This window comes from Rhincodon typus, chromosome 6 (genome assembly GCF_021869965.1).
Source record: "Rhincodon typus isolate 14 chromosome 6, sRhiTyp1.1, whole genome shotgun sequence".
NCBI lineage: Eukaryota > Metazoa > Chordata > Chondrichthyes > Orectolobiformes > Rhincodontidae > Rhincodon > Rhincodon typus.
The window spans coordinates 95360031-95382213 of NC_063337.1; the positions used below are offsets into that span (position 1 = coordinate 95360031).

Here is a 22183-nt window from a genome sequence, read left to right on the forward strand (position 1 = left end):
TGTGCCTGCTCTAAGCCTGATTGTCAAGGGACGGTCAGTTTGTGGACTGAGCTAAATTTAACACCAACATATCCAGTCCCATCACCCAGACTGTCCCTACTTTAACTTGCTCTAACAATAAGCACATCCACACCTTTTCATCATGAAATTCTTAACTTCTTTAGTTCTATCTGCACTTGCAGTAAAATTATACCATATGAATCCAAAGCTGTGACTAAGTTCTACTCACCACCTAATACTGTGCTTAAGTCCTGTGATGATTATAACTAGGTCTTATAAAATGAGAATGATCAAATCTCAAATGTAACTTAGACAGTGAGCTTGGCTGGTAATAAATTGGAACAGGAGTAGTTTTCAAATCTGTAAAGCCCATGTTTACAAGCTAGGGTCACTTTCAGAATCCTAGAACATCGCTGCTGCTAAGTTTGCTCATTCTTAAGCTTTGTTTAAGTTTGAGCATCCATTGATTCATCCATTGCCCTGTATGTCAACAAATCAAGAATCTGTGGAAACAAAAGCCAGATTTTCAGGATACTTTTTCTGAAAAATAAATCATGCAATTTGTAGTTGCAAAGTACTTTTTATTAAATCTGTTCCAAACTACACAATTACCAAAAAGATTAAATTGGTCATCAAAGGGGCAAATGATTTACACAAGTGGAACAAATCCTGCAGTTGACTGAAGTTAGCTGGCTGAGCACCTTGTTCATGGTCACAGTGTTTTACAGAGACACAAACTACCAACAAAAGAATCTAATAGGTTAGCATTTTAGGAAAGTAATTTCCTCTGACAATATTCAAATGATGGAGACTCATTTTGATTTATAACTACAGTATGCTTAATCTCCCAGTTTTTGAGGTGAGGGGAGGGTGGAGACAATGTCAAGAAACTAAAGAAAACATTTTAAAAAGTTAAACTATTCACGGGATTGTGGGTGACCAAAGCTTGTATAGACACTTGACGGTTGAGAAAACTAAATTGATTGACACAGCAATTTAGTGGTTAAAGCTGACAACAGCAAGAACTAAGACTATCTGAAGCAAGATCTGTGGAAAGGATGCGTGCAATGCAAGTTTTTTTAAAAAATAAGATGTTTATGTTTAGAGAATCATCCTGATACATCTGACAGCCTTGTCTGGCAAATAGGTGTTTCAATGCAAGAACTGATGCTGATAGAATCCACAGCAATACTGCTTTGGCAAGACCACATTTAAAGGGTCCAAGAACTGGCCTCCATTTCAGTACATAGTCAACAACAAAAGCATCCAAAGCCCAAACTAACCCACGTCCTTGTCTCTTGAGCAGACATAAATCAGTGCTGCTTCAAACTTGTTAATTCAATGTGTAACTGGCAAAATTAACTTATCAGAGTCACTTTTGGTGTTGCTTGGAGTCATTGTATGTTATTTACATGCCTCTTTAACTTTGGTAAAATACAAAATTAATAATCTATCCCAGCAGGCTCTGCTGTAAATGTGTGTCACTGGATAAAATATTACAGGCATTTCCAAAGTTAATATAGAAATGAACTCGATTACAGTTGAAGCACCAATGGACTTAAGCAGGGAATCTCCACGAGGTAACAGCAAAGAGGTCAAAGACAGACCTAACACTTCAAACAAGAATTGGTGGCTTGGACAAACAGATGAAGGAACAGTTGGACGAAGTAGATAAATGACTGCAGTTTCACTGGCCAGTAGCAAACCATTCATTGGTTCAGACAGTACTTCACTCAATGAGCAAAAGACAAAGCAAATCGAGTGCAAACACCACATAAGCACACTCGCTCACCAGCAACCAAGGTTCAAGCCAAGTGGAGGCTGGAGGGTATAATCGAAATTTCTTTAAAAAAAAACACAGCTGGCCCAGGACACCAATTGTTTATTTTACCGAATGAAACAACACAAATATTCAGCAGCACCACCCACCCCCTCCACTTCAAGTTCCGGCTTCTCGAAGACGTAATCTCACGGCTAATGTTACAAAATAAAAGAATGCTAGAACACAGAGATGGAACTCAATGACTGAACAGCTAGAATTAAAAAACCCAGCTTGATGGTGAAATAATTATTTTGCTCAGTCAGTAGTCTTGAGTGAAATGTAAATCAACAGAAGAGAGTCAGCTGAAGTAAGCTCCACATTCAGGTAGAATGGCACAAAGGTTGATAAGTCGACAAGATCATAAAAACATTGCCATGCCCTGAAAACTGTATTCTGCGAAGTTATGGTCCAAACTGCAAGAGATGCAATCTGACCTGTCGATGGCATTCAATGCTCCTCTGCACTTGCTGAAACTACTTTACATAAAAGAGAGAAATTCAAGATGAATAACACACCTGCAACATTGCAAAGAACAATTAAGTCCCAAGTTGTAACGACAGTAGTTATCTCTTACAAGTGATCCACCTGATATGAGACCGTACATGACAGAAACACAAAGATTAGCTTTGGGCCAGGTTCAAGTCCCACTTAGCGCGGTCACATGAGAACAGGCTGATTAAAAATATTCAGAAACAAATATTTATGTCACAGAAATAGGCAATTCAATGTAACGGCTTAATCTTCAAACACATTCCCATTTGGGGTTGAAAGGAGCAAAAAAGTTGTTAACAATATTATCTTTCTTCTCAACTGTGGGGGAGTTGACATGTAATCAACTTTAGGTCAACTTTGTAGGGTACCGATAGGCAAAAACTCTCGGCTTAAAATATGCAAGAAAGCCAAATACAATATTAGTGCTCACTGTTGCAGGCTGGAAGCCAGAAAAGATTCTGGAAGCTGGTAAGTCTAGTTGTCCCCAAGAAGTTCATTGACAAAAGTCAGCTAATAGCACAATGTGATGAACACTTACTGTTCACTGGTGTACTTATTGCACTTCTCACAAGATATGCAAAGCTTGATGTACAAGAGTCTTGGGTTTCTTTCTCACAGCAATGTCAAAACAGAATGAGGACTTGAATTAGAACACCAGAGAGATTCTGGACATCCTAAATGCAGTTCCACCAGATCAAAGACAGAATCCAATTAAAAGCAGCATGCCATTAGTGAATGTCTGATTACTAGTTACAGTGTAACATCCACATTCATGCTGATTAGTATCTGGCCTGATATTGGTTGACCAGCTTAAAACTGACAAAGTTGCACATAGATCGTAAAAGGTCAATGTTACATGGAATTCAAAATCATAACAGTAAATGCTATTTAAAAATCCAATTACCTGGTAGGTTTCCACATTTTTACATGATTTAAAATGAGAGATCCTTCATCAACATACAAGGAAGCTAAGATCCAGCATACAGCACCATCCCTTGAAAATGAGAGTCCCATGGCAAGAAAGAAAATCCAAGTGATACATAGTGTACTAACATTACCAAGCATCATGGGGAAATGGGAATAATTCCATTTGCCTGGGCATGTGTCCGACTGCATAAGTGCGGTGTACACCACCCATTCGCAGCAAGAACAATTGTCCGATGCCAAAATAAACATTTCAAGGCTAACCTGAAATGGAGCAATAGGGATGCCTGTAGGTATGCTTCGGTGCAATGTCAAACACTTCCAAAACAAAGAGCAATGCTGTGGGAACAAAAGCCAGCAGCAATTGTCAATAACTAACAGAGAAATAGCATCTGTGTGGACCACTGATGTATGGGGGACCCTCCTTTAAACACATTGTTTACTTTTTCTTAAAGTTGCATGGCTTGATTTTTTTTTTAGGAACTTAAGCTCTATTCCACACATGCTCAACAAAGTCATCCAGTGATTCCCTAACTGGCTACCCACCAATTTTGCTGGTCAGCTCTGTTAAGTAAACACTAGAGGAATGTTAACATCAGGTTAAATTACAATAAGTTTACAGCATTCAGGTTCAAGTTTAACTTCCGAAGGCACTAATTGAGTAATATGAATGTTTATGGTAGCAGTTGCTAGTTCACTGAACGGGCATAGTAACGGGAAGGGCAGATTGAAGATATAAATGCTATACTCAAAAGCACGGGCATTTGAGGTGGAATAATTTTTAGGTTTAGTTTTAAAAAAAGACAACACCAAATCCTGATTTAAAAATGCTTTTAAATATTCCCATTTTCAAAAGCAAACCAGTGAAAGAAATGAAACTCATTTATGTTTGATCAAGATTTATTTAAAATACTCGAGACTTCATAGAAAAGGGCCAAAAAAGATTCTGAAGTTGGAATTTATGCTGTTCTTCATTTGCATGTATTGTATTACAAAATGTGCTTTGTAACTTTTGTTTTTCTGTTGATGTCAAATTGGAGTTTTCCAGACCAAAATACACACAATCTTCAACCATGACAAGTTCCTGTATTTTTGCTGGCAATCAATTTAAATATCGAAATAAATAGAAATTCAGTTCTGCTCATTACGTCCACAACCTCAGCTCAAGACGTCTGATATAAATCAACAGTGGAACAAATTCACAAAAGGTTTTAAATGAGCCAATTAAGCAATGTGAACTCAAAATGCCCCGAGTTTTTGTACCTAGTTTAAATTCATACAAATAAATGGAACAAATTCTGAAAATAATTTAAGTATATGCTCCTCAGTTAAGTTGAGAAGGAATTTTTTTCAGCATACAACAAATCAAATTGTTGGCTACATAAAAAGTTACCAATTATGCATCCCTTGCGCATATAACCTTGGGGCTAACGTTTTGTTTCAAATCCAGGTTTGACGATCTCAGAACGCAGCCGATTTTTTGTCCTTTTCTGCCATCATGACGGCCAGTCTGTTGAATTTGATTCTGAAGAACCCTGGGCTCTAGGGGTAGCCACCAAAGTATGGTTAAAAAAATTTCCTTGTCCTTTGCCGTCTTCACCATCTCTTCCCATCAGTCTATTGCTCTGTCGCGAAGCAAAATTTCTTGAGTCCGTCCTATCCCTGTTAACCCTCAAGTACTTTTCCTGGTATTTTACTTTCCAATGCAATGAAAGATTTAAATTATTAAATCAATTTTCACTACCAAGGTAAACCACAATCATCAATATTTTGTTGTGCATGCCCACCCCTTTAGTGGCAACATTGCAAAATTCTTGGTGAATCATCAACGTAAACGTATCCAGAAGCTTTGAATCAAGTACCATTGCAAATCTTGCCCAAATTATATTCATATTAATTATTTCTTTCCTCAGACTACGTTTTCTGTGCCGAAATTAATTTCTCAATTTTCCTTCCATTAGGGTGCTATCTTTTCTATGACTGTTCCTTCCTTCCATTGATGTCTTATTTAAAACTTCTACTGCACATTCGACCTTCTTCAGACCACATGTTCTGAATTATCACAATAGCAGGCTTTCAACTCAACGAGCACAGAAAATCTTACTTCTCTCATGTCTTAAAGTTATCCACTCTCCTTTTTTCTATTTCTTCCAAGCTCCAAATATGCCCTTCTTGTTCTTCCTCAAAAACCTGAAATTAAGGCGCATCACACACTTTCTGACTCATTAATAATTTCCAAAGTATGCTGAAACCGGAATTCATTTCTTAGAAAATTTTCTTTCTCTAACAATCTTTAGGCCTTTGAAACCCAAGATTGAATATGGCTCCTTTCAAACTGTTTAGAATTCCTTCTGATGTTACACAGTTGTTTTTTCAGTAGCTGATGCTATTCAATTTTTACCATTAAGTTGTGAAATAAGGCCCCTGGTAATGCCAACTACCAAAAATTCATTATTCAGCAATAAATTCAAACGGAAGCCATTCTGCCCATATTAACATGGAAACTCCATCTCCATTCTATCATTGCACTTGCTTTTTCTTTTGTATGGTTTCCAGAAGAAAAAAAACTTTATTAAACTTAGCAGATGTAACAAATTCTTTCCAATCAAAATCATCAGTTCCTAAGCGATCACCTGAAGTTAATTTAGCTCCATGGTAGATGGATGTTTGGACAATTGGACCTCTCAAGACCAAGACTGATAATGTTATACTGGGGATAGGTATCAAGGGATAAGGCAAGAAATGAAGTCAAGGTAGAGACCAGGCACGGTTCAATTGATGACTCAGTACATTTGAAGGGCAAAATGGCATCTACTGTCCCTATGTTACATCACAGAAGTTATTAAGAGCATTGCTCACATAAGGTAAAACAATGGGCCAAAATGATAAGAACGGCAGCATCCAGGCAAGCACCCATGTATATGACAGGAACAATGTTGAAAGATCTTTATGGCTGCATTAATCATTGGGACACAGAGGAAAGGGACTTCCCAAGCATCATCTACTTCAGGCAATCAATAATGCTGGAAAACAAAAAAAAAAGTGGGAAGAAATCCCACTCACCTAACCCAAAATTGGAAAAAAGAAACAAAAGCAAGAACTGTAGTTATACAATGCAAGATATTTGCTTCAAGATGTTCTAAACACTTCATATAGGTGGATTATTTTCTTTTACAGTCACCCACACTGGAGACAACCAATTAGTGCACAGACTCTATAAATATTGAATACCAGTTAATTAATTTTTGGTGTTGACATTTGAAGGACGAGAATTGGTTGAGATTCTAATTAAAAATGTCTGTTCTTCTTTGAAGGTACTGCAATCTTCCTACCTACCTGAACTGGCAGACTGGCCAGATATTAACATACGTCCGAAGAATGGGAGGACGGAATGCAGAATCATTCGGAGAGGTATTCCACAGCACTAGTCAACATAGTACAATAAACATCTCACAACTAACTGCTACATGGTAATGGTATCCTTGTGACAGTATTACAAATAAGAATACAATAAAGGGTACTGGTGTCAAAAGACTATAACATAACCTATGGGGCTCCAATAATATATTTAAGCTTATGATGCCACAGTGGCTTATAAACGATCTGTGCACTTCCAGTGCAGCCCAATGTGGTTGTTATGCATCATCACTGCAGTTGCTTTCCTGTGAAATCTTGGTCTCGGCGGATTCTTGCATCACATGTCCACGCAGAGGCATAGTTCCAACCCTCTCTCTTGAGTTTGAGATTACATTAACAGAAAGGCAAAAATCGTGGGAAGTAATTTCTTGCTTTGAGACTGGGAAATGAGTCAGCCTACAAATAGGAGCATCTACCAAACAAAAAGGTGCATAAAATGATGCCAGTCACTATTTTGTTACCTGTGTGTGCAATGCAGAACAGGTTAGCATTCAGAAACAATAGACAGCTCATTTTGTGGTCAAATCTGAAAGAACCGTTTGAATGAAGTTATGTATCAGTTACTGAGTCACACAATCAAGATACTAGCTCGGCAAACCGAAAACCTAACAAATTGGACTGCTTCTGAAAATGGCAAATGAGAAGCAAATCATGGCATTTCAGAAGAAAAGATTGAATTATATTGGTTTTTAAACATGTTGCAATTTCAGAAAATGACTTTCCAAAAATTACTGAGAATTTATTGTTGACTGGGCTACATAGCAAATATTCCTGAGTGGATTAGTGGTTTTACAGATATATGACAAAGGAAATGTGGATCCTGAAGCCAAGAAAAATAAAAAAACAAATTACAAATCTGATCCACTGTATGAGGCTTATAAAATCTTAAGGGGCATAGATAAGGTGAACAGCAAAGGTCTTTTCCCTAGGGTGAGATGTTCAAAACTAGGGGGCATATTTTTAAGGTGAGAGGAGAAAGATTTGAAGAGGACATTAGGAGCAGGCTTTTTTTTTTAAACAGAGTGCTTTGTGTATGGAATGAAGTGCCACAGCAAGTGGTCGATGCAAGTACAGTTATAACATTTAAGAGACATTTGGATAAGTACAGGAATAGAAAAGGTTTGGAGGGATATAGGTCAAATGCAGGCAGGTGGGACGAGTTCAGTTTGGGAAAATGGTTGGCTGAGACCAGTTGGATCAAAGAATCTGTTTCCATGCTGTATGATTCTATTACTCTATAACTAAAATGATCTTTTAATATTCATTTGTAAAAATGATAAACTAATACAGGTTCTTTTGTTTTACAGTGGCACATAGGATTCTTGAGTAGAGAGAATGAGAAGAAAAATAGGTGGTGTTAAAAGAATTGAGAGGGAAATTTTATTTTTTTTTCTAAGATTTGTTATTAAATTCAATGTTAATACTGTTATTGCAGTTTTCTTTAAAGTAAAGCAGTTATATCTGAATAACCTGCAAGTTTCATATCGCTTTCAACAATCAAATTGTTCCTGGTTACAATCATGCGGCAATTAAGCACAATAAGTAAACCACTTTTTTTCTTGAAAGATTGTGTATCACTTACATTAAAACAAAAATTTCTCAACTTAACTATATTAGTTTACATATCTGAAGTATATTTTAAATTAGGGTAAACAAAGCATGCACAACTAAAAGATCTATAACGCAGTTCCTACATAGCATTAAAACCAATCACCACAACAAATACCTCAACGGTATGCCTTGTGTGCTGAGGGGAAGCGATACTGCGCACTCAATGCCACAACTGTAAGGTTTCCATGAAGCCCCTGTGGCAGTTTCAGCGTTTCTATTGGGAATGATCCCCCTTTCTAGGATTACTTCAAAATCAAGTCAAATTCAAATTACGTAGCTGGAAAACATTTGACATTTTTCAATCTCTTAAAGACTCAATTCTCTGCACTGTTAAAGTTACATGGGCAATGGCAAATAAAACAGATTAAGGGGTGCTGGTGAAAGTAATCTTAACAATGAAACAAGAACATGAATACATCTTGAATTAATAATGCTGTTTAACCCATTTCATGTTATTTCCAAGTCCTGTACTGGCCATAAATATATGGAATACTTTTATCCATTCATGTGGAATATTTTACTTTCTGTAGCAGCATATACTAACGTGGGCTCCATAGAGAATGAGGTTTGTAGGATTACAATGCTGCTATAAAAGAAAAGCGAATTAAACTGCATGATTTGTGGATCATTTCTCTATTCCAAGTATTTACCTGCAAAAGATGGAAACATTTTACTTCTAGGTAACTCTGAAATGGGTGAAAAATTACACATTAATAAATTCGTATCCACAGTGCCCCAGGCCCCAAGTTGAGGCAATTTCTGATATCCCCAACTTCTGATTTAGTTATGCTGTGGACAGTTTCACTTTAACTGTACTTAATGCCTTCAATCTTCAGCTATCGAATATTTCCTCAAAAATATTTTAGTTATTGTTTACTTGGCTTTGTGTGGTAGATGTCATTATGTATAATCCAACTATAAGTGACCATTTAGAATCTTACGTTCCAAGAATAAAATAGCAGTTTTATTTTATTTCATCTATCACTATGCTGGATCATTTAATTATTTCCACCTGGCTCGATTATAACTGTAGAACTTGACTTCTTGTTGATGCAACCTGAAATAGTAAAATCAAGTCCTGATAAAAGGTTACTCCTGTCTGTACGTGTGCACTTTGGAAGGAATCCTTTTAAGACACCTTGGAGGGTCTATGGACTTCAGGCTAACTTCACTGAACACAGAGAGCATGGGTACCTAGAGAAAACATTAACCGAACACAACTACACAGGTGAAAAGCTTTAATTGATACCTCAGGTTTTCCTCCTTATTTCGATCTCTTGCCCATGGCTGTATTGCTTTTAGTTTTCTGTTTCTGTTCTGAAGAAATACCACCTTCTTTTATACTATGCTCCACTCCAAAAGGGTACTGTATTCATATGCATCTCTGTTTCCCTCCAAGATGAACATCCATTCCCTTCAATTCCTGTGAATTCTCCTTGTACTGGTCATTTTTGGCAACAGACTGCATCTCTCCACCTCCCTAATTAACATCAGTGATATTACCTATGGACCTTTCTAGATTCTATTAAATTCTGTTTCCTGATTAAATAATGTTCTACAGCATCTGCTACAAAAAACTGAAACCATGATAAGGCAAATTGCAGCAGCAGCAACAACCACCAAATTTGGGAGCACAGCTAGTAACCAAACCAGAAAAAGACACTGGCTGTTCAACTTGATCAATACACCCCTGCTGCTGAGCATGATTTCATAGAGTACGGATAGGAAAAAGGTTAGAATTTCTTTGGCTTTCCTGATCCACCTACCTCCATCAAATTTTAAACAAGATGCAAGATTTTACATCCATTTTATATTTAGGAAACCAGTGCAGGCAAACATGGCATCAGTTGTTAACAACACATTTACTGAAAAAAAGCCGTCACCGACAACAATAATTATGGAGTTTCCAAAAATCTTACCATTCTTAGTTTCCTTCTCGTTGATATTTAAGAAGAGTTAATAGACGATGATACTAACAAAATTTGGTAGTGAGGGGAAGGCTCAACTGTGAAGTGGCATTCATCACAAAATGCATTTATTTTCAATGTCTGTGGGTAGGAAGCTGATCATGGAAGAGTTTCAAAATAGAAGTCCCAAATGTTGCAAACGCTCGTATTCTACTTCAGGATGTAGTGTCATAGAAAACCAAAACTAAACTTGATGTTTTCTTCACTGTTTTGCAGCAACTTCTGTCATAACCTCCAATGAAACACTACGTCATCGCACCCTTTTCAATCCAAGGCAACAAAAATCAACCAGCCAACAAGCAATACCACCCTCTATCATGGAACAGAATGTTTCATTTCAGTCCTCCTGCAGTACAAAATCTGCACCTACTGTTTATTCAGGAGTCTACTTTGCTTGCAATATATCCTAATTTTCTTTCACTTTATAGTAGTTTGTACTTTAGGATCAAGTTCCTGCATTTCCCACACCCTGGTTTGCACTTTAATGGCTTCACCACTAGCCACTCCCACTTCCTACATTTCCTTTCTGTTAAAAAGTAATGCACTTAGATTGTACTGGTGCCCTCATCCTAGTTTATTTCCTTAAGAGTGGTTATTACTGAGCCCTCTCAATCCCATTCCCCACACCCCTAACTTCATCAACACTTTATATTACAACAGTATCACATCCTTAGCTTACACTAAACTCCCTGCAGATCACATTGTTCTTTTTGTCATGAATTTTCAATACTTGGTTAACTATCAAAACCAACTCCAGCCCCACTCTTGATTTTCAATATATTTTTGCACCAACACACATTACCATATACAAGTATCAACTGGTATCTGCCCAACCTGCCCTAATCTTTGGTTCTAGAAACCGTGGTTCTTGAGTAGTGTCTTTATCTGCTTCTACTCACTAAATCAAGGCAATACGAATGGAGGAGATTTCACTGCCAGCTCTTGTTGAACTCTACCTGTCCACATGGACTAGCTGAAACTAATTAATTTATAAATCGCCTTCATTTATTAATTTTCTGCAACTTATAACTTCTTACAGTTTTTTCTCTAAACTATTAAAATAAATGTAATATTTTAAAAAACCTGTCTCAGCATAATAATGACTAACATGAAAGTACACAAAGGAGTGAACTAGAGTTATACTGTGTACTCCCTATCCACAGCACTAAGATTAAATAAGGGATTACTGTTGGCAGCATCATTACATGCCTTATACATGGGCATACCTTCAACTCTTTTGTACTCTACTAGATCCTTATTTCCGAAGAAGACAAGTAGCTTTCACAGAACTTGGGACTTTTAACTATTCAAATGTCTTGTCACCGCTCTGCTGCGATTATGTTTTAACAATGCTGGAGTGAACGTGTGTACGTGTTTATATACAGGCAGCCAGAGGGAAGTAAAATACTTGCCAATCCCTTCAGTTTGATGGTTGACATGGGTGGGACATTGGAAAGTAATAACTGTAGAAGATAGTTTTTGTACCTAGCCTGCATTCACTGTAAGGTGTTTCTAATAATATGAATGCATATCTAAGTGACACAAATCTTCTAATTTTACCCGAATGCAGGAAGAAAATAGACTGATTGATTGATAAATATCTGTGGCAGAGATTAATTTGGAAAGACCTTGGAAAGGTAACAAAGGGAGGAGTAGAAGAGAAACAAAGCATGTGAATGCTGTCTCCAGTTTATGGAATCTTCAACCATGCACCAAGGTGGGTCAAATAAAATTCAAAAGAACACAAACCATGCTCAAAAGCATTTCCTGCTCAATGGAAATATGCTAAGTGTTGTGGAAATCAACTGAAAAATAAAATGTGAATGCAAGACCTGCACAGTTATCTGTTAATAAACCATAGTGCAAATGTAGTAGAACTTTGTGTATTTTAAAATTAATGGCAAAAGTATTAAACCATCTAGACATTAAGCAAAACTGCTACAATTTTAGTGTGTCGATTATGGAGTTAAATCTTTAATTGAGCACTGCAAATGCGACCAATTAGACCGCGCAAGTTTTGTTTAAATAATTGAGGAACTCACTTGGGAACTTGGTGAAAATCCAAAAGAACTGTTGGCTAGGGTCACTAGACACTACTGTGAGAATCATCACTTGTGGTTGAAAGGGACCAAGGCTTTAAAGGAACTTTGATTAAATTTAGTGAAAATCCACTATTTCTAAAGAACGTGTTTGAAATAAAACCTTCACATCTGAACAAACAGTGTTCATAGCAATACCTTTTTAAGTGTACACTTACAAGGGTTACAATGCCATTCAAGAACAGGACAATATGCAGCTGAAGTGGTTACACATTCCGAGAAATTAAGTGATTATAAAAGGTAGAGATACATACTGGGGATGAAAGATTAATGGAGATTAAAGGAATCGCCCTGCTTAGGAAGTTCTCCTTCACGGTTAGAATTAAAAGCTGGACCCACTGACTGCATCCAAAATCCCAATCCCTGCTGTGTGAAGTTCCTGGTCAGAAACATGGGAACTGCTAATTCTACCCAATCTATTCACTGTTCATCAGAATCCCTGTTCTTTATGGGTGAGCAGGTTAAGGAATCAGAGACCAGGAACTCAACATGATATTAAAAGAAAAACAGTAAGTTAGTGGTTAAATTAATGGAAGCAATTGTGAAGCTGAAGTATGAACAGGCTTTAATGCATGGAATAAATCCTGCATTCTTGGAGCATTACTAAGCTTTCAATGGGTTTGCACATTACAACTTTGCTAGGGGGTGGATCAAAGTTGCCCCAAAGTGCTTTCTGAGATTAGCACTCCACAGACAGCACATCTTAAGATTTCAATTTTAATAAAACAGAAAGTTAGCTTCTCAACTGAATAAAGGAGTAAATGTACTTATCGGGTTGCAGGAATTTAAGTGCTTATAAACTAAATAGTGGAGCAGATAACTCTCCACTGAATGAGAATACCTTGGTTTGTTAAACAACTTAGAGCGGAATTCCAAGTTTCAAAAACTAGAGGGAAAAATAAGAAAGTTACACATTAATTTACTTTTAACCCTCCATTGTCTTTTTTATTAGCCTATTTATGAATTTTAATATAAATTTAAAAAGTGTGTTTGGAAACCAATCAGTACAGCACTTGATAAAGTAACTGCTCAATGACATGTTTACTCAAGGGCGTTCTTGAAGATGTAGATGTTGATTTATTAGTTGCAGAGAATCATGGACAAACAAAAACAATCTTATTCTATTTTAAGAATAAGTAATGGAAGCGCAGAAACTAAAAAGAGGTGTAATTGTCTTTATTAAACAATAATTTGGAGAAAGGTTTAACAAATTAACAGTGAAACAAGATACCGCATTCAGTTGGGCTATAGGTTTTAAAGGAGCTTAATGCTTTGAGCAAACCAGTCAAGAGCTGGTTTTCTGAATACACACACTTGCCACTGACTCACTCAGTGCCTTGGGAAATTACAGGTCACCTTCTCTCCCAACCTCTTCCTCTATGAAATATGACTAGGATACTATAGGGAGTTGACCTACCAATTTACATTAGAGTGGGTAGGCTTCTAATCAAAGAATGCATCAGCAAGATACAACCCTTACAATTCAGTTAAAGTTGAACAGTACCCACAATGCAACTCCCTCCCAACAAATAACAAGCTTACAGGATTCAGTGATAGTCCTCACTCATGTCATCAGGATGAACTTGTAACGTGAAAGGCTAGAAAGTATTTACTACAATATTCACTGGAATGGAAATGTAAAGTTACTGGAAAAAAGGACTCTTGTTGAAAATACTACAGGCAAGTATTTTTAGGGATTATTTTGGTTTAAAAGTCTTTGAGCCAAAAACTTAAGCATACAGCTCCTTTAAACGTGCCTTAAATCCATTGCCTCTCAAGCATCTGAATTACTCTGCTGATTACTTAAGAGGTGCTGAAATGTTCACTTACTCTGTTTTAGCCCCATGAGATACAAGGACATTTAGACAATCCAAACTTCCTGATCGTGCTGCTTTATGGACAGGGGTTTCACCCACAACATCCTGCAGTGAAAAAGAGATGAACGTCACTGTACAGACGCTAGGTCTCATATGGAAGCTGATATATTCCAGCTGTTCTAGGCAAATACATGAAATTTCACTTTAGCAATAACCAGGTATTTCATATCAGGTTTGAAAACTGTTCATTAATCCAAATTCAGAACTAACTGGAGAACATGCCATTGTTTCAAAAACAGAACAAACATGGGGATTTCACAAGAAGGTAACTTTTATTACTGGTATTATCCCAGATAACTCAATTTCAAATTTAAATCCTTTCTAAAGTAACCATGAACGAATACATGTTTTAAAGGAAGCATTTGTGTCTGCTGCAAGGATAAGGAAGACAAGCCCTTGGAGGAAATTAAATCTGCCTCATCTCGTCAAACATGCAACCAAACACACAATACATTGACCCCGGGAGAAAAAATGTGCAGAATCTGGGGAAATCTGGAAAACTCTAATTTTCAAAAACAACCAAGTTGCCAGCAGACTGCAGTTTCTAAGAACTCATCATTTTCATATTTACTTCCAAATTTACCTCAACCGATGAACTCTTTCTCTCAGGAACGTGCCAAGTACCCTTTTACAGTCCTATAACATACTTCTACTCAGAGGACAATAAATTTGAAATTTAAGTTAACTTTTTGCAAATCGTAATATGGCAAAGGTCTTCTGTGCATCACCACGCAACAACAGACACCTCCGGGATCCATGTTATAGCACCCCAGTTCTGTCCTCCAAGTCCATAGAAACTCAGCCATTCAGTCCATCATGGCTAGACGAACTTTTTGAGACAACAGTGGTATGCAATGCCACACCTCTACTGTCTATCCATGAACCTGCAAGTCCCTCATTTTCTAATGAATTGTTTAAAGAATAGCTTTCCATCACCTTTCATAGGTATGGTGTTTAAGCTTCCAACAACTCTGATTGCAAATATTTTTCGTCTTCACTAGATCTTTTGCCAGTGATTATAAATCTTTGATCTATGGTTACTAACCCACTTGTCTACTATTTTCATTATCGAAACCTGACATTATGGTGTCACCTCTTAGGCTTCTTCTACCATCCAATATGACGGATTGTGATTCATCACAGCCTTGATGAGCACTTAGCCAAACCAATCCACCTTTTGTGTAAGGTAACAAACTTTAAAAAGATTACATTGAAGGCAGGTTTTTCACAACTTTTGAGGGAGGTCAGTCCTAACCATTTCAAGGTCTGCATAAGCTACAAAGACATTATTTCCCCTTTAGTTACTAACACTGTCTATATTTAATTTTCCTTCTTGGCATCCTCTTTGCTTGGTCTGATCTTTGAAGTGGCACTTAACCAAAATCTGTAAAGAACTTGATATAATTTTGAATTGCCACTTTTGTTTTCAATCCAGTTTGGGGGGGCGTGGGGGCGCCTCAGTTTAGAATTAATGCTCATATCCCCACCAACCCTGTCTGCCATTGCCTCACAAAATAATCATGTAATCAGGAAGTCCAATCCCATTGATCCATAAAGAAGGATACAAGTATCAAACAAACTGATGAAGGAAAAGGTATATCATGCTTGTGGCATATACATAGCGGAGATATGTACTAAGATAGCCTGATCCTGTAAACTGTTGCATTAACACTGTTCTGATATTGAGAACGAGAAATACTATATTCTGCTGCCTAAAGGGGATACCATACTTTTCCCTAATTAACATTGACAGTGAGGTATTAAATATATTAGCTGCAATCAATCTAGTCCAAGGAAAATGTATCCACTATTTTAATCGGAGTACAGGCACTGGGAACTTTGTCAATTGTGAATGTTACTGCCAACCATGATTCAGGGATCGGACTCCTGCCTCAAAATCAGATAGGCCAAGGAATGAAGTTCTGCTCTCGGATTTAGCCACATAATCCAGTTTGTCATTTCAGGTCAGTGCTGAGGGAGTGCCACAATGTGATAAGAGTCAGTGGTGGGGCGTGCTTCAACACCACAGTCAATATTGAGGAAGCTCTGCACTCTCTTTGAAATGAAACATAAATGAAGGCCTTGTCTGAGCGTTCACATAATGCATAAATTATTTAAAAGATGTTCGCCAAGTGTCCTGACTAAAATTCATCTCAATAAAAGAAGAGTTAACTGATCATTGTCTTGTTGCTGTGTGACATTATGCTGTACAGAAGCCGACTGATGCATTTATCTACAGAACAACATCCAGTCAAGAGGAAGAACGAAGCTTACTTAAGGTTGAGGAAGCAAGGATTGGACAGGGTTCTAGAGGGCTACATGGTAGCCAGGAAGGAACTGAAGAATGGACTCCGGAGAGCTAGAAGGGGGTATGAAAAAGCCTTGGCAGGTAGGATTAAGGAAAACCCCAAGGCGTCCTATACTTATGTGAGGAACAAGAGGATGGCCAGAGTGAGGGTAAGGCCAATCAGGGATAGTGGGGGGAACTTGTGGATGGAGTCAGAGGAGATCCTTAATGAATACTTTGCTTCAGTATTCACCAGCGAGAGAGACCTTGATGTTTGTGAGGACAGAGTGAAACAGGCTGATATGCTCAAACAGGTTGATGTTAGGAAGGAGGATGTACTAGAAATTTTGAAAAACATGAGGACAGATAAGTCCCCTGGGCCGGACGGTATATACCCAAGGTTACTACGGGAAGCGAGGGAAGAGATTGCTGCGCCTTTGGTGATGATCTTTGCATCCTCACTGTCCACTGGAGTAGTACCAGATGATTGGAGTGTGGTAAATGTTATTCCTTTGTTCAAGAAAAAGAACAGGGATAATCCTGGGAATAACAGACCAGTCAGTCTTACTTCTGTGGTGGGCAAATTATTGGAGGATTCTGACAGATAGCATTTATGATTATTTGGAAAAGCACAGTTTGATTAGAAATAGTCAGCATGGCTTTGTGAGGGGCAGGTCATGCCTCACAAGCCTTATTGAATTCTTTGAGGATGCGACAAAACCACATTGATGAACATAGAGCAGTGGATGTGGTGTATATGGATTTTAGCAAGGCATTTGATAAGGTTTCCCATGGTAGGCTCATTCAGAAGGTAAGGAGGCATGGGATTCAGGGAAATTTGGCTGTCTGGATACAGAATTGGCTATCCAATAGAAGACAGTGGGTGGTAGTAGATGGAAAGTATTCAGCCTGGAGCTCAGTGACCAGTGGTGTTCCGCAGGCATCTGTTCTGGGATCTCTGCTCTTTGTGATCTTTATATATGACTTGGATTAGGGAGTGGAAGGGTGGGTTAGTAAGTTTGCCAATGACACGAAGGTTGGTGGAGTTGTGGATAGTGTGGAGGGCTGTTATAGGTTGCAATGGGACATTGACAGGATGCACAGCTGGGCAAAGAAGTGACAGACGGAATTCAAGTGTGAAGTGATTCATTTTGGAAGGTCGAATTTGAATGCAGAATACAGGGTTAATGGCAGGATTCTCAGCAGTGTGGAGGAACAGAGCGATCTTGGGGTCCACGTCCATAGTTCAAGTTGATAGGGTTGTCAAGATGATGTCTGGTGTGTTGGCTTTAATTGGCAGGGGAATTGAGTTTAAGAGCCACAAAGTTATGCTGCAGCTCTATAAAACCCTGGTTAGACCACACTTGGAATATAATGTGTTCTGGTCGCCTCATTATAGGAAGGATTTGGAAGCTTTAGAGTGGGTGCAGAGAAGATTTACCAGGATGCTGCAGGTCTTATGAGGAAAGGTTGAGGAAGCTAGGGCTTTTCTCATTGGAGTGAAGAAGGATGAGAGGTGACTTGATAGAGGTGTGCAAGACAATGAGAGGCATAGATAGAGTGGATAGCCAGAGACTTTTTCCCAGGGTGGAGAGGGCTATTACGAGGGGACATAATTTTAAGGTGATTGGAGGAAGGCATAGGGGAGATGTGGTTCTAGGTTCTTTACGCAGTGTGGTGGGTGCGTGGAATGTGCTGCTGGCGGTGGTAGTGGAGTCAGATATTAGGGACATTTGAGCGACTCTTGGATAGGCACATGGATGATAGTAAAACATAGGGTATGCAGGGTAGTTTGATTTTAAAGAATAATAGGTCGGCACAACATCGTGAGCCGAAGGGCCTGTACTGTTCTATGTTCACAACAGTGATTTACACCAACTACAAAACACTCTGGTACATCGAGGCAGGCAGGAGGAGGACTGGATACGTTTCTTAATAACTTTATCAGTTACTAATACAGGTAATTTAAGTTGTTAATTTTGGCAGTGCAACAATATATGTACTTGTCCATTTTGGCAGGAAGAACAGATAAACAGCAATTTATTAAATGGAGAGATAGTAGAAGCCGAGGTACAGAAGGATCTAGGTGTCCTAGTACAAAAGTCACAAAAAGTTAATATCATGCACAGCAAGGCAAATGAAATGCAGGCATTTAATGGAATATAAAAATTGGGAAGTTTTGATAGATATAAACAGCATTGATGAGACCACATCTGGACTACTATACACAATTCTGGTTTCCTTACAAGCACATAACTGAAATAAAAGCAGGTTAGATAAATTTCACTCAACTTAATTCCTGAGATGAGGGATGCTATTCTATGATGAACTATTGAACTGAGTCCGTATTCTTTGGAATATTGAAGAACGAGAGGTGATCTTACTGGAACAAAAGATCCCAAGTAAATTTTCTTGTAAGAGACTCCAAATTTGAAACAGAGTCACAAAAGAAAGGGTTTCCCCATTTAGGACAAAGGTGAGATTCTTTTCCTCACAGAGGGATGGGATTTTGTGAACTCCGTTCCCAGAAAGCAGGAGTGACAGGACCATTGAATCTAAGGCAAAGGTAGACAGATTTGTGACTAACTACAAGGTCAAAAGATACCTGCGCAGGCAGGAAAGTTGATTTGAGACTACAATCAGATCAGTCATACTTGTATCGAATAGTATGGAAATTCAAATGGTTGAATGGCCTTCTGCTTCTCGTTCATATGTTGGTGTCTTATATTTTGCAGAAGCCTCACCAGGAAAAAATGATGGAAAAAATTCCATCCAAAATACCAGAGCACGTAAGTAAATCCAATACTTTACAGCAAGGATTTTAAACACTTACTAAATAAAGAATTGTGCCATGTGCTTTGAAATAGGTCAGGCCGAACACTATGAACATTATCCCTGCAGTTGGGAATTCATTAAAAAAAAACTACTGTCCTAATTATTGTAAACGGTGTGGAATTAATTCCATAAATTCAACTAAACATATTTTTAATGGTTAAGGATTTTGAAAATAGCCGGTTATTTGCTGCCAAAATCTAAATTATTTCCAAAAACAAATTAGTCTATTAACATTCTACAGAGTATCCAAATGACAACAAAAACCCACATCATAACACACACAGAGGAGAACTACAACAGAAAGACAGACACACTGAGAGGACATACAGTGACACACAGAAAGAAGTGTAGATATGCAGGGAGAGAGATACACAACATGCAAAACACATTTCCTGCAATAAATCTGTAAAGTTTATTCAAAACAGTGACTGCTTCAGAGACACCATGGCATCGCATTTCCACTGTCTGAATTGCAGGTCCATGAGTCTTCTTCCATTTTATTCAGTCGTTTGACAGGAACTAGGCATTGTGAATGCTCTCTATGGCTATCTGCAATACGACAACTTTATGGTAGCTATAAGGAAGATACTGGAACCACTGTTTAAACCAAGGTGTCTGCTCTCAGTGTCAGAACATTATTGTCAGAACTGATGGAAACTACACCAGACTGCTGTCTCTGTGCAATGAAGCCTTGAAACAGAATTCACATTATGGTGAATGCAGACCAGATGAATCTGCAAACACTTCTGTCCTTTTAGCTTACCTGCATATTATAATCTGCCCCTGCTTGGATCAGCCACAACAAGCCTTGAGGATGCCCTCCAAAAGCTGCAATATGGGCTGGAGTCTGTGCAAATCGTGATGTTGCGATGTTGACTCCAACTCCTGCCTGCACCAACTGCATTACACACTCCAGCTACAAAACAGAAGAGAAGAAAGTGAATGACCGTTTTACCATGTTAAACTACTACCCATTCAATGCAATGACAGTAACCCTGAAAATCTAACAGTGACACGAACAATGAAATTTGTAGCCTTGTGGGTTCTCAATCAGCGGAGTATTACTTCAAGCATGAATATGCATTTTCAATTTTTTTCCAGTCAACGTGATACTACAGGCTCCAGCACTGAGAGCAGACACAGTCTATTTAGTGCAGAGTTCACATCTGACAAAGTTCCAGAAAAGTGAGACCAAATGTCGAATCAAGAAACCCATTATTAAAAGTAAAGTATCCTTTCTTTAAAAAGGAAAGCTTTTGCTTCATCAGCAAGTGACAAAGAAGAAAATTACAACTTAGAAGCTTTAAAGAAAGACACAAACTTCTGGCAGCTCCGGGAGTCAGATGCCTCAGACTGAGACAAAAATAAGTCACTTTACAATCGTTATCCAATGATAAGCACATCTGAGCATGGACTTATAGCCCATGGTGAACTTATTAGTCAAATCACCTAGAGACAACCTAAAGGCTTTTCCAGTTATGCTCCTGAGGAATGATCAAGGGCTATTCTGAAAATAAAGACATAGGGCTTTAGCTAAGGTATTGAATTCTTATTTGGTTCAGTGTGACAAAAGTTAGGGCAGAAATTGACAGGCATTTTCTCCAGTGAAGTTCCAAGCACAGATTATTTAACAGCCCAACTGCCATATCTGTTAAACAGGCACAGGAGGACAGAATTCAAGTCAGTGTTTTGTAGAACAGCAGTGATTTGATGACGAGATAGCCTGAAGCAGAAGCTCCAAAATGTCACAAATCCTTTAATTTTTTGCAGAATGTGGACATTGCTGGTCAAGTCAGTGCTAGTTGTCCAAATCCAACTGCTGTTCAGCTGAATGCCTTGTTCTGCCATTTCCAAGGGCAGTAAAATGTCAACCATATTTCTTGTGAATATTGAGTTACATGTACACCAGACAGGCAAGGATGGCAGATTGTCTTCTCTGGACGACCCAAGATTCCCAACTTGATCATTCAAAATACAAAGACTGAAATACTCTTTAAGCAACATGTTATGTAAAGAATTAATCCATTTTACACTGGGAGAAACGAAGAAAGGTTGCAAAGCACGCTTACCCATCCCAAGCCCTATTCCATAGCAAAGTAGTTATGGACAGAATTGGCATGATTACGATTAAGATTGCTGATATAGACGGACAGCACTTTCAACACTCCAACTGTCTAACAATCATTTAAAAAATTTTAGTCTGCAGGACTCTGAATACATTTTTAAATTAAAGATGTAACAAAAATTGGAACGCTCTTAAAAGTGATAATTTAGTTTACCACTCATGCAATCATGTACGGAGGAGAACGAAAGATTTGGCTGGTTTTCTACCTGCCACTCCCCCTCCCCAATCCCACCTAAACCCCATCATCTATACACAACATATTGGGACAAGTTTCTCTACATTAAAGGCACTATACGTATGTAAACTCGTGCTGCTAAACACATTTACAATACTGTATTCTATAGACAACAGAATTGGACAGCACTGAAGGCAGCTGTTCTATCCATCTTGTTTGTACTGGCTCTTTGCTCAAACACTCCCACTCTAGTACGATAGAGAGTTCTTTGTGCTTATCACATCACCAGAAATCAGGTGAGTCAGCCTTCACTAATCAAACATACAAAGCAGCAGCATGATTAGGCTATTCAGCCCATTGAGCCTGCTCTACAAATCAAAGTGAAGAGAATGGCAGTCTTTTGAGGAAATGGTAAAAGTAATCTTAGTTCCCACTGTTATGTTGTCTGTTCTGAACATCACTGCACCTTTCAAGTCCTTTAAATTTGACACAACTGATGTACTGTTGCATGTAACGTGCTGTAAGTAAACTGGAATTTGGAATCTGCAGCAA

The 22183-nt window shown here is 38.2% G+C and overlaps 1 protein-coding gene across 4 annotated transcripts in view; it reads right to left on the minus strand.

The window, feature by feature from the left end:
- The window catches only part of LOC109922822 (ankyrin repeat domain-containing protein 10-like), a 55962-nt gene that overhangs the window by 19583 nt on the left and 14196 nt on the right, over positions 1 to 22183 (minus strand). For all 4 annotated transcript variants that reach the window (XM_048598347.1, XM_048598348.1, XM_048598349.1 and 1 more), the window contains 2 exons: positions 20095 to 20247; positions 14163 to 14254 (listed from right to left, as the gene is read on the minus strand). In XM_048598347.1, coding sequence (XP_048454304.1) covers positions 14163 to 14254; positions 20095 to 20247 — 245 coding nt within the window. The remainder of the gene's footprint in view (positions 1 to 14162; positions 14255 to 20094; positions 20248 to 22183) is intronic.